Genomic DNA, 13,950 nt, shown 5'->3' with positions numbered 1-13,950 from the left:
GAGATTGAGGATTGTTTTTTGTTTTTTTTGTGTGTTTGTAAATCACTATATGGGAATTTGATTTGGAATATTGTAAAAGTATTTCTTTTACCGAGATTATTGACTCATTACAACTGGATTGTGTTTCGACCCTTTCCGATGGCCTAGAGCAATGATGCCCAAATTACGGCCCGCGGGCTAGATCCGGCCCGCCACGTAGTTCCATCCGGCCCAAAGAAACACCCGCACAAAGTGTAGAAAATCACGTCCCCACAGAAAAAAAAGTTGAAAAAGTTTGGGCTCTCACTATTTCTTTTGTTATGTTGCTTCTTAAGCGCTAAGTATGTAGGCCCTAAGAGGATGAAGCCTACTGACTACGAATGAAGGTTATTTCGGAAAATGTGTTAAATTGAAATAGAATTTGACTGTAGTCTGTGAAAGATTTGCTTTTAAACACGACGCTCAGAAGGCGTTTTTATAAGAGAATACTATAAAACCTTTAACAATGTGCCATTGTGGCATCGATGTGGCCATTTCGGTGGCCCTACCGGTCCATTTGGGTACCGGCCCACCGGGCATTAGCCCGAATGCCCATATAGCCAGTCCGCCCCTGGTATGTATCATTCATGGGAAGCGTGGTCGAGAGGCTAAGTGCGCTTGAACTTGGCTTGTCTTGGCTACCTAGAAGGGGGCTCGAGGTTCGACACCGGACTCGGGCAGAGTTGCGTTTACTGAGCGCCTAAAGGCAGCACGGAAAACCAACTCCTAGATACCCCCTCCCCCCCCCCCCACCGGTCCACAAATGAGATTAGACCAAAGCGCTCTGAGCATGCTATAAGCATGAAAGTAGCGCTATATAAAAGCTATAATAATGAAAAAAAATCGTTTTTTTCAGCACCTAACTTCTCATTTATGTATTTTTTTTAAAGGCAGCACAGAAACCTTCTCCCAGATAGCCTTTCCTATTTGTCTATAACAGTGATTGAACCATAACGCACTGAGCATACTACAAGCATTGAAGTTGAATAACAACATTTATTAAACACACAAAGGTATTATTGTTAGTAAAGACCTGTTAACTCTTTCTCTCACCTAACTGACGATACCAGCGTTGATTCCACCAGAATGTGGTAAATAATCACGGAGAGAAAGAGTTAACAAGAACAACAATCTTTGAAAATGCTTTTAAAAAAAAAGACTAATGTATGATTACACAACTAGACTTTATAACATTCCAATGATAGCCATTTAGATCAAGAAGACATTCGTAAAATGTTGCTGAAAATCAATTTATTAAACTCTTGAATGAATGACGCCTACGTGCGAAGATACCGGAAGTCCGTTGAAGATTGTATTGTCCGTCTCAAAAAAAGCAGCACCGAATTGGAAATAATTTTTGTTCTTTTCGCAGGGCACTAAGAATAAGAAATCCTGCACACTCAGACTCTCAAGAATTGCTTCTTCACTAAACTGTATTTGCTCATTTCCTGCTCCATGAGTTACAGCTAGATGGCTGCCTGGTCGTGCGGTTTGCGCGCTGGACTGTCGTTCAGATTTATCGATGGTCCAGGGTTCAAACCCTGCCCGCTCCCATCCCCCGTCGTCCTGAGGGAGGTTTGGACTAGGAAGTAAACTATCTTCAACTCTGAAGGAACATCCGAAACATGTAAAACATTTTACAAACAAACAATACAAGTCTATGAATGTTTAAAAAGAAAAATATTTAATTCAGCTACTATCAGAGAACTGGTTCCAGATATAACGGTAGACGCTGTGATGTAATTTCAATGAGCTGAGCAGCTTGTTAGTTAAAAGTTACAAGGAACTGTGAAGTTAATTCCCTCGGTCCACTGGGCCGGAAGTTCATATCTGAAATAAACAGTTTAACATTTAGTTTTAACTCTTTAAGTTTGTCTATCTATCTATCTATCTATCTATCTATCTATCTATCTATCTATCTATCTATCTATCGGAATTATAATATAATATAATATAATATAATATAATATCTCTTTTCAAAACGGAAAGATTTGTTGCTATGTTTCTTGTGTGTGTTGAATGTATCACTTGGGTATTGCAAAATGTTCACAGTGAGACAGTGAGACAGTTCACCCCATAGATGTAAGTGAACACTTCATAAGAACACAAAACTGTAGGAATATTTGTTTCAAACTCACCCACAGATTTGTTGACAATTGCAAGAACATTTTTAAAAAACTTTCAAATGTAACGTCTCTCTTTTTTAAATTGGAGAAATTCGATTTCGTCTTATTCTTCCTACAAATTTCCCTGGCAGACACACTTACTTATTTGGGCTGCCTGGTCGTGCGGTTTGCGCGCTGGACTGTCGTTCGGATTTATCGATGGTCGAGGGTTGAAATCCTGCCCGCTCCCATCACCCGTCCTCCTGCGGGAGGTTTGGACTAGGAAGTAAACTATCTTCAACTCTGAAGGAACATCCGAAACATGTAAAACATTTTACAAAAACAAACATTTTAGGTCCTCCCGCGCCGTTCGGCGCATTGGGCGGCAAGCTGTCTCCATAAAGATCTGTCATTGGCAGATTTCCCACCTGGTGTCCACTGTTCTGAGGTCCTCCATGAAGGTTGTGTCGCCAAGTAATACGAGGACGTCCCTGTTTGCGCTTTCCTCGCATTGGCCTCCATGTCATCGCAACTCTTGGTGTGCGTAATTCATTTTGACGTAGAACATGTCCCGCAAACCTCATGCGACGCTCTGTCACAACCTCACTAAGTGTTCGACTCCCAGTTCGGCATAGGATTTCCATGTTTGAGACCCGATCTGTGTAACTGACTCCCAAAATCCGTCTCAGCCATTTTTGTTGGCAGACATCGATATGTAAATTAGTTTAGTCTCCAGTCGGACGTCGGATGTTCGATGCAACTCGTGCAAAGGGACTTAATCGACATAAAAAAAATTTAGTAACAATAGATTAAAGCTAGTTTTGAGAAATGTAAAATGGCATTTTAATTATCTGAAAGAAATGTCTATTGATTTGAAATTTTTTTCCCCCATTACAACAAAACCAGCACCGAATCTAATTTGAAATAATTAATTTCATTTATCCATATGGAAAGCTTGGGGCCAAATGTCACAACTATAATATACTTTTTTTTTTTTAAATGCTGTGAAGTGTAACGTGAAACACAAACCCGCATCCCTTACACACAAACACAGACGTATTGTTGCTATTGACGCTAAACACTTCACTCTTTTATCCACGAAGATGGAATATTTAAATATAATAACACTGGAAATAATGTCATATAATGGTACGAATGACCCTATTGAGAGGTCAAGAGTTCAAATGCACCTCATTCACCAATCGTAAACAAACAACGTTTAGTCACGTGCTTCACTTTCTCTTCTATAGAAATAACGATCTAGTTTCAATCAACAATGGTTATCACGTGACAATTTTTGTCCCGTTGTTTGATCAACACTATCACGTGACCATTCATTTTGGTGAATGAGGTTTATAGCAAGGGGAGGCAACAAGCAAGATTTTGAACTTTTAAAAATCAATTATTGTGAATGCTGCTACGTGACGATACAATTTTGCATTTATGATTATAATTATTTGACTTATCGGAACAATTTAGGCCATGTCGTGCCCTTTGACCCTTCAAGGACTCAACTTTTCTACTCGCTAAATACAAACTCTTGAATGCAGCACTTACAATGGAGGCGCTTACCTTCGTTTTTTGTAGAAAATATAGGGCAGCCTGGCGAAACTCTCAAAGGTTGAAGGACTGCAGACGAAGGATGTGAATGCATGACACGTGACTGTAAAGCTGTAAGGGGCGGGGGTCTGTAATAAGAACAAATCCATATGTTGAAGAATTGTATTTCATTGTCGACGTTAACTAGAAATAAAAACAAGGTTACAAAGACAGTTTGTGTGGAAACACAAACTCAAAATCAGCAGGGGCAGGAGTCTGTAAGAAGAACAAATCCAGATCTTGAAGGATCGTATTTCAGAGTCGATATTAACTAGCAATCCGAACAACTGACCACTGTCTTCCATTCAGATATTCTTCAAGCCATTGATTAACATAGACCGAGTTTCCATTCAGGCAAATAGTTTTGAGTGAGCCCTATGATAGAGAGCTTGGTGGTCACTCAGCTTTTTTACACATATAAGCGTGACCCCTACCACAGATTCTAATGTACCGTACCACATCGTTGTTGACAGAAGTAGGGTGTGGTGGGTTTCCATGGAAACAGTTTCCGTAAACCAAGATTTATTACTAGCCTATACCAATTACGCCTACAATGAAAGCTATTAACATGATATAATTTGGTTAGGATTAGGTCTCGCATAAAACATTCACGCAAGTCCCCACACTTGGCAAGAGTGTCTCCCCCCTGACGCCCTTGTCATTACCATTTCTAAGTTGAATGATATTTTTACAAAGCTTATATCAACTCAGAAATTATTCTGACAGAGGTAAGAGCTGTGCACAATTATTCAGGACATGACATTAACCAATAAAAAAAATTTACAAATTAGTCAAATAATTAGTAAAGTTCCCCTTTCAGACCTTGCGATCCATAGGGCAGTTGATGTTAAGGTCATCTGTTTCTTTGGCCAGCGGTCAACCAACAGGGTGTCATGTGGCCAGCACAACGACCAACCGCCTTTACTTTCCTCAACTTAAGTCAGGCACCCACTAGAGTTGGGTGGACTCAGGGGCGCCCTAAAAAATCCCGAAATTCAAAATCTTATCTTATATCTTATATAATACAGACGTTACTTCAAAAAAAAGAAGATGATTACGTCCTACGCGTCATGCATTTAGTCATGCATATTAACCAATGACTTAAATTCTGCCAAGTCACTGGTTTTCCTGGCTAGCTCAGGCAACCCATTCCATGCTCTAATAGCCCTAGGGAAGAAGGAGTATTTGTACAAATTTGTCCTAGCATATGGGACGAGGAATGTGCCTTTATCTTTGTGTCTTTCAGAGTATTTTATTAAATTTTTTTTTGTATTTGAAGAATAATGGTTCAGTGTTTTATGTATTATTGCTACTTTACTTTTGAGCCTTCTGTCTTGAAGGCTTTCTAAATTTAGTGATTTTACTAAAGGTGTTACTCTAGTCAAATGTGAATATTCGTTTGTTATGAATCGCACTGCTCTATTTTGTGTCTGTTCTAGTTTCTTAATGTTTCCTTGAGTTGAGGGGTCCCAAAAAGAGGATGCATATTCTATTATTGGCCTAACCAAGGTTAAATAACATTTTAGTTTTATGTTCTTATTTGATTTATAGAAATTTCTTTTAATAAATCTTAATGCTTTGTTTGATTTTTTTGTAGTTTCGTCAATATGTGGATTCCATGACAGTTTTTCATTTATTATAACACCTAGGTATTTTGCGTTTTTAGTCTGTGTTACTGGTTTGCCATGAATAAGATAAGTGGAATTAATTTGTTTTAGTTTTTTTGTTACTCTTAACAACTGACAAATCGCAGTCTTCACCGAGATTCGAACCCAGGACCCCAGGTTTGGAAGCCAAGCACTTAAACACTCAGCCACCGCAATTAATTATTTTGTTTGATACAAAAAAATGGACATTAATCCTTCAGTATTTAGAGATACGGCTAAAATTGTAGGGTTTCGTCTCATTAGATAAGTGTACACGTTGTTTCTCCTACATCTATTCTCGTATCAAGTCAAAACTTTGAACAAAACATGAATCATGAATAGGACCAAGATGCCTGTGTGTAGTCGCTGAATGAACTCTTTATGTTGTGTCTGTTTTATTCATGTGAATGTTTCTGTTGTGTTGTCTTTACATGAGGAAAGAGTCCTTGTAATCACAACAAATTTCCGTAAGGATCAATATAGCAGTCTTAGTCTTAGTCTTAATTAAAAATTCAACCAATTGGTCAATAAATGATTGGTTATTAACATTTTGTTTTATATCGAGTAACGAAAATAACTTCTAAATTATTGAGAGATATAGTTGTAAGTGCGGAGGTGTTTCCCTTAAATAAGCTTTTTTTTTTAATATATATATTTTGCTTGTTTAACAAATAAGATAAGATAAGATAAGATAACAAATCCAAACAATAAAACGGAACAACAAGAACTAAGCATTAAGATTAAACCCGCAATCGATTTGATTCGTTGACTTACTCTTCAGACTCTTCGTTCCTTCTCTTTTCTAGAGTTATAGCCCTTGTGCCAAAGAGCAAAGAGAAGTTTCGAATATGTTTTTCCCCCAGTATCTAGCTCGAAATACCCATCTCACCAAATATCTCATTTGAAATACAATTTTTCAGTATTTTTATTTTTACTGACACACGATGAGTCATCAATGGCTGCCTGGTCGTGTGGTTTGCAAGCTGGACTGTCGTTCGGACTTATCGATGGTCCCGGGTTCAAACCCTGCCCGCTCCCATCCCACGTCGTCCTGCGGGAGGTTTGGACTAGGAAGTAATTATCTTCAACTCTGAAGGAACATCCGAAATAAGTAAAACAAACATTTTACAATTATATCCAACAGTTAGTATTGAACTTTCATTAAGCTTGCTTAGTTTAATTACCAATAATGAACATGAGTTTTGAACTAGTTACATAGTAACACATGATTTTTGTTTCTAATTAACAGTATGCATGAATAAATCAGAGTAGCTGCTAAATTAACCGGAAAGATGTTTTGGTAGTATGTAGTGCTCTATCTTCTGCTGTTTCAACATTTCAGAGTAATTGGTTATAGATAATGCAATATAATATAAAATACGATAATAGATGCAAGCAGAATGATATATGTAATAAAATAGATCACACGTTTAAAGTAAGTTTACAATATTATATTAGGACCAAAAAATATTTGCAATAACTGGAATGATGTTATATATCATGGCACTATCATAGATTATATTTTCTTGTTATTAAAAAAGGTTATGTTGACAAACATCTAATATTGAAAAGATGAACTCTCAATCCCCCTTTTCTCAACCTAATCTTAGGAAAACGTTTATTGAACACTTTGTTTCAACGTCAGATGTTTACCATTGCACAGACTAAGAGAGGGGGGGGGGGAAGAGAAGATAACTGCAGGTAACAAATGAGAGTTACAGCCCAACAATCTGATGGAGAAGGAAAAAAAAACAACAACATTTGAAAAAACGTTTACGGCCCTTCAAAGTGTCACGTCAAGAAGGGAGGTCAACATTCAGAATAATTGGTTATAGATAATGCAATATTATAAAATACGATAATAGATGCTATCAGAATTATAAAACTAATAAACTATAAACTAAATCACAAGTTTAGAGTAAGTTTACAATATTATAATAGGACCACAAATACTTGCAATAATTAGAATTACTATTTCATTAGCCACACTACCAAAAGATTGTTTTCTCGTTATTAAAAAAGACGAATTAACTATGTTGAACTAGGTCTTTATCTTTCTGAATAAAATTTATTTATTCTTCCTTATTATCATTGTTATGTTGGAGTGTTCAGATGACTAGACCAATATATGAGATGAACTGCGCAGTGGTTTCCAAAATCAGGGAGCTCTCCATATAGTTTCCTTTCTTTACCAAGAGTACAAGACACTGGCCACAAAACACCCCAATAGAAATAAAATTTAGAGTGTAACGTACTTTACGATTATTCTTCGATATACAATCTGGGTAACTTCCCACAATGACGTTCTTTTCCAGTCCTGTAAACAAAAGTTCACACTCGGGTGGTGACGGCTCAGACTCCAACTCAACATTGGTCAGGTCTGCATATTCATATTGCTTTGGCCTGAGGGATATATGAATACAATGGTTGATAGGATACTGGTAGTAATGGGATGGCTTTTTCTTTTTTCATTTTTCTTTCTCTCTCTCTCTCTCTCACTCTCTCTCACTCTCTTTGACAGTGTAATCAAATGCTTTCCTTAAGAAATAAATATGATCAACCGAAAACTAAAATTATTACGAAAACAAGGTTGCAAAGACAGTTTGTGTTGAAACACAAACTCAAAATCGGCCCCCCGAAGTGGTCCACCAAGGCAGGTAAAATGGTAGGTTTCAATATTTTCAGAAAGAATATCAGAATGAAATTCTATCAAAGGCAAATGACAGAGAAAAATGGAGAAAGAAGGTTGACAGATCTTGTGTGGTGCCCTAACGGTCCAGCAGACTAAAGGATAGGTGAAAGTGAATGTGAACCTGGCCTACCTGATGTCATATAATTATTATCTAATTGATCTAATTGTTTTGTAAAGGGCCAATATCTTATTCAAAGCCTCAAGGGTAAAAAAAACACAATTCCATTTAAAAATTCCTATAGTTAAATGTTTCATGGCTATGGTGATACACAGATGCAGTACACGTGATAATATCAAAAACAACTTATTAATTGTTGTTTTAAATAATGTTCCACTTATATGCATACTAAATAGATTTTTTCAATTTAAGAAAAAGTAAATATTTTTTTTTTGTTAATGTAGTAGTTAGTATGACAGAACTTACTTAACAATATCAATTGTAATAACATTTTTTTTGACAAAAATTTAAAACCGTTTGCATAAATGTGTTTAATATATAGTAAACAGCCATCTCCCTTACTAACTAGCCTCCCAGGTTTGTTACTATTAATAGTAAATAATTGTAAAAATTAAATTTTTCGCTTTCAGAAAAAAGTAGCCGTTGCATCAGAACTTTGAATGGTCTAAAATATTATGATGTCGGATTTTCACTATCTTTTCTAGTTTACGAACGGACGGACAGACAGACCAGACAAAACTTATTCCCCTTTCGGGGGCTGCTAAAAATATTGTACATTATTACATTAATTGACGTCATATCATCTCCGGAGACGAACCTTTCACCATATGACGTCTGCAACAAGGTAAATAGTTGTTTTGAATGAAGCATTTCTATAGTCTGCTTCAATGCCATTCTAGAATTTTCCCGCCTTTCTGAAGTCAGCAGACGTCAAATTTCTACCGAATGACCTTCCCTCGTTTTGATGGCGCCTTTTACGTGAACAAAACAGGCCCGCATCAAAATATTTTTGTCACTCGAAGAGAATAGTACAACGAAAAAAAAAACAACACCTTTTCAAAAACAAATGTGTCTCTCACACTCTAGTATCGACCAGTCCTTTCTAAATTTAAATTGAATTGACATGTGCTGTATTTTATTTGGGAGAAATTGTGTCTTGTAGAGGCCAGGAGAATGAATTTGTGAAGTTCAGAATGCAGCAGGAAAACGCTTGGCGTCACAAAGGAAACTTAGAGAGTTCGCCAGACCCACTAGATGGCTAAGGGAAAGCCGCGAATGTAATTTTTTTTGGCTTTGGATTAGGATGACATCACAGGTGAAAGGTCAAGAATTAATGGTTTAAAAATAGATGGGCGTATAACTTTGTTAACTAAACTTTTATTGTGCATGCTTATAAAAAAAGAAAAGGTGTCAACGCAAGTCCCAAGATGCAGCACATGTAAAGTGTGACATGTATCCCATGTTGTCCTTATTCCAGCACGGCGTGTATAAATCAACTTACTTGTAATCAATTGGCTGTTTAACATTTAACACCTGACCGTGAATAACTCCGTACTCATCTTCGGAAAAGACCACGATATGCATTCTGTTAACAACTCCATTGACGGACTGCTCCACATAAAAAGTCCAATCCTGTTTGCGAAATAAAGAAATCAGAATATTGTATTCGTTCAAAAATAAATAAAATATTTGAGAGTCGATTCATGAATTATAATTAAAAAAATCAGGTTTGAAAAATTAACTAACATTGAATGTTACACAGTAATATCACTTGAAAGGAGAGCATTGTGGAAGTCACGTGTTGAACATTTTCATCCATGGCGTAAAATCTATAAATAGCAAGCGTTTTGGTATATCCGGTTTGCAAAAAAAAATAAAAAAAAATGGATCTTTAGAATCGACACCAATAGTTGAAAGAGAGGCACCGGATAGATCCACATAGAGAGCAAGCAAAAAGGAAGGGTCCCGGACTGCAGAAGGCGGACACACCAGAAGTAGAAAGAAGGGTGGAAGTACAACTGCCCCTGGTGATTACAGATATCGTAACTTTGGCCGCAGTTTTGCATCACGGATTTGCCTCTTTGGTCACAAGATAAGTTGCAAAGGACAAAAATATCATGTCCCGAGACGTAAACTACTGTATATGGATTTGTTTCATCAATGCATTGTGACTGGATTGATTCCTGTTGCCTGTAATGCACAAAAACTATGTAGGAATCAAACGGTGACAAACTTACATCGGGCAAAGCTGCTATTGGCACGGGTCTCCAGATGGCGTTGATACCGTCGTGTTCATCTTCCACCTCAGCATCTAGTTCATCCACAACTAGCTGAACTTTGTTGCTGTAGTAGCCGTTGAGCATGCTGAAGAAGGTGAAGAGATTCTCTGACAGTGCTGTGGACAAAGTCATACTTCTTGAAAAGTGCCTGTCGTCACAATGAGGGATACTCAATGGACCTCGTTCACCAATCGTAAATAAACACATTTAGCCACGTCATAATAATGATAAAACAATGAAAAATACGTATCACGTGAGAGCCACTATGGATTACATAATTTGTATAGAAGATATATAGAATCACGTGGCTAAATGTTACTTGTTTACGATTGGTGAATGAGGTCCATTAGATGGAGTCATTGCCTGTGTCGGCTCTGTTGACATTGGATGGGGTAATTTGCATACAGACGAATGACTCTGGACCAGAAGAATTTTTTTTTTTTTACATTCCGATGGTCTAGACCAGGGGTTCTCAACCTGTGGGTCGCGACCCCTTTGGGGGTCGATTGACGATTTGCCAGGGGTCGCCTAAGACCATCGAAAATTTGGATTGTTTTTGTCTTTTCTTCTATTGCTGTATGTGTGTGAGGGTGGGGGGGGGTCGCGGCAGAGTAGGGGATTGTAAAAGGGGGTCGCCGAGCTTAAAAGGTTGAGAACCGCTGGTCTAGACTCTTAGAGGTTAAGCTCGCTTTGCAGTGCGTTACTGCTAGGCGTGTTGTCGTTTCCAGGGTCACTGGTCCGAGCCTCGCAGTCCTTTATTTTTGTCGCAGTTTATTCACTACTTTCTCTCATTTAAAACATTGGTCCCTGGTGCTCTCTATGTTCCACATGTATGTCTTGAAGGCTGTCATGAAAGTGTAGAGTTTAGGTAACGGTTGATGTATAAACTATGAGCTATGACCTCCATTAAGTTGGGACTTTTGGTATTATTTCCACTCAAACGATAAACGCGTTGTAAGTGAAAGCTTTGAAAAACATCAAAATCTATTAGAAAAATTTCAGTTGACGAAGCCAAAAGTATAAGGAAGCAAAAAAAAATAAATCTTTGCACTGACATTTCTTGAATAAACTTGAAAACTAATAGAATTGGTGATTAAAATTTAAACTCTATTGTAGCTGAAGCTCTAGCCATTCCCAATTTACAAGTGATCAAATTGAGACAAAAAGTGAGTTTGTAGATTTGTTTCGTTGGTTATTGAGAGTTACGTTTTGTTTCACTTTTTTACTGAAATAAAAACATTTCTTCTTTAGTAGTCTCAATTTATGCAGAGCTAACGAACTATCTGTAGATCAAGAAATGTTTATTTACATGGTTAAATGTTACTCTAAGGAAAGAATCATAGACAGTGTAAAGCCGGAAAATTTATTTAATTTGAAAACAAATTTTCGCTTTTGTGGAATATTTTGAAAGAGAAACTATAGATTACTTTTCTTACTTTTTTAAACCGGCGGACAATGGTTATGCCTGTGCTGGTGTGGCAAAATATGTAGGTCATAGCTGCGGTTGCCACCCACCGTAGACTCTCCATTACTCGAAGACAAAATTCTTATACTTATTGAAGTATTGTCCCAAACTTATGTCAGGTACCCATTAGTGGTTGGATTCAGAAGCATCCTAAAAATCCCCAAATTGAAAATCTCATTTTTCACAGGGATTGGAACCCGGCAGCCAAGCGTTTTGATCTAGTGGAAACATTTTTATAGAACTTTGTTCTATTTTGTTCTCATGCTCTCATGCCCAAGATGTAATAAGCTCCCATCTCACTGAGATGTAATTAGCTCCCTCTCAATGAAATATAATTAGCTCACCTCTCACTGAGATGTAATTAGCTCCCTCTCAATGAAATATAATTAGCTCACCTCTCACTGAGATGTAATTAGCTCCCTTCTCAATTAGATATAAAACAGCTCACCTCTCAATGAGATGTAATTATCTCCCCCCCCCCTCAAAGAGATGTAAGTAGCTATCACTGTGAACAATTCTATATATAGCTACAGGCAGTTCTGTGCATATTTTTAACCAATCTACATATTATATCATTAGAAAGGTGACATACGGAACTTTACCTTTTTCTGCAAATGTCGTGCAACTGCACGTCAAGATGAGTAACAGGGACAGTTTGAATCTGGTCATTTTTTTGTCCACGTCTGCGCCCTCCTCAATTAGAAACTGGTCTCATCGTGTCCAGTCGTGTTCTTATATAGGCCAGTGCTTCATCCCAGTTGTTCTGTCTTGAATGTTTTAGCTTTGTTCTCTGTTGACGATCCCGCATTTATGTCTAGTGTTAAAACTAGCACATTGTTCCAAAGGTATTTATATCCTGACACCTTTGTACAGCAAAATTTGCTGACTAGATATAGTTATTATGTAACGTACATCGTAAAATAATAAAGTAATAATAAAGTTGTATGACACGAAGGGAGACAATATTGTAATCAATAAAACTGTATTGTAGTCACGTGATATTTCCCAGCGAAAGGTGCGATCCTCACGTGATATATTTATGCTAATAAGTATAGAGCACGGAAATAATCAATTGATGGGCGTGGTGGCTGAGTGATTCAGAGTTTGGCTTCCAAACCTGGGATCCTGAGACTATTTTTAAGCACACAAAATAGAAACATGCTTAAAAAGTAACTCAAGGAATCTTCACCTTCATCTATGTCTTAGTCTGTTGGATATTGTTTTGGCACCACACAAGATCAGTTTCCCGACTTTCTCCATTCCTCTCTTTCTTTTGCCTTGGATAGAATCTTCTTCTATGGCAGGCCCGTTCATTCTTTTTATGTTGTCTTCCCATCGCTTTCTCTGTCTGCCTTTTTCCTGGTACTGTTCCCTGAAGGAAGGTCTTTGCAAGCCCTGAGGACCTTATAATATGGCCATAGAGTTTTAGTTCATCTGAGACTATAGCTCCGAGGTATTTAAAAACTACATAATACCCTTGTCAGCTTTTCACCTCCAATGCAGATGCCCCTATTAAAAATTAAAATGTATAGGAATGTAAATAAAGATTACATATATTCTGTAACTTAAATATATTTATAGCTTTTATATAGCGCTACTTTCAAGCTTATAGCATGCTCAGAGCGCTTTGGTCCAATCTCATTTGTGGACCAGTGGGGTGGGGGTATCTAGGAAAGTGTCGAACCTCGATCACCTACTAGGTAGCCAAGCCAAGCCAAGTTCAAGCGCACTTTGCCTCTCGACCACGCTTCCCGCTAAAATGAGAGGCTGTATTGACCAGATGGACTAGAAATTTATTTTTTTAAATTTCTTGTACATGAAATGGCCTTCACTATGACATGAATAGTTTTTTTTTATAAAATAAAAATCTCAGTCTTTACCAGGATTCGAACCCGGGACCCCCGGTTCAGAAGCCAAGCGCTTAACGGCTCATCCACAGCGCCTCCAGTAAGCATATATAATAAGTAGTTTATCATATTATCGCGTGAACTGCGGCCATGTATCATATTTAAAAATCTCCTAACCAAAGGAATTTCTTTTTTTTTCTATGGAAACGTTTTTTTTTCCCTTGAAGCTTTGAATAAGAGTTCGACCCTTTACAAAACAATTAGATCAATTAGATGATCATTATAAGACATCAGTTAGGCCAGGTTCACACCTAACTTCACATTCACTTTCACCTATCCC

The 13,950-nt window shown here is 37.5% G+C and overlaps 1 protein-coding gene across 1 annotated transcript; it reads right to left on the bottom strand.

Annotated features, from left to right (window-relative positions):
• Positions 1 to 1,681: 1,681 nt before the first annotated feature.
• Positions 1,682 to 12,517, bottom strand: LOC106068682 (uncharacterized). Its single transcript, XM_056015668.1, has 6 exons — positions 12,366 to 12,517; positions 10,257 to 10,414; positions 9,521 to 9,651; positions 7,624 to 7,771; positions 3,696 to 3,811; positions 1,682 to 1,848 (listed from the first exon to the last, which is right to left on the bottom strand). Exons 1-6 carry the CDS (start codon positions 12,430 to 12,432, stop codon positions 1,788 to 1,790), a joined length of 681 nt encoding a protein of 226 aa, XP_055871643.1. The 5' UTR covers positions 12,433 to 12,517; the 3' UTR covers positions 1,682 to 1,787.
• Between the last annotated feature and the right edge of the window lie 1,433 nt (positions 12,518 to 13,950).

Source organism: Biomphalaria glabrata, chromosome 1, assembly GCF_947242115.1.
Source record: "Biomphalaria glabrata chromosome 1, xgBioGlab47.1, whole genome shotgun sequence".
NCBI lineage: Eukaryota > Metazoa > Mollusca > Gastropoda > Planorbidae > Biomphalaria > Biomphalaria glabrata.
The sequence above is the reverse complement of the archived record's forward strand: the minus strand, read 5'-3'. Positions and strand labels throughout refer to the sequence as shown.

Coding starts and splice junctions, on each gene's coding strand:
- LOC106068682 (XM_056015668.1), bottom strand. CDS start 12,432: ATGACCAGATTCAAACTGTCCCTGTTACTCATCTTGACGTGCAGTTGC. Junction 10,415..12,365: donor CACGACATTTGCAGAAAAAG/GTAAAGTTCCGT, acceptor CTTTGTCCACAG/CACTGTCAGAGAATCTCTTC. Junction 3,812..7,623: donor TATCGAAGAATAATCGTAAA/GTACGTTACACT, acceptor TTCTTATTACAG/ACCCCCGCCCCTTACAGCTT.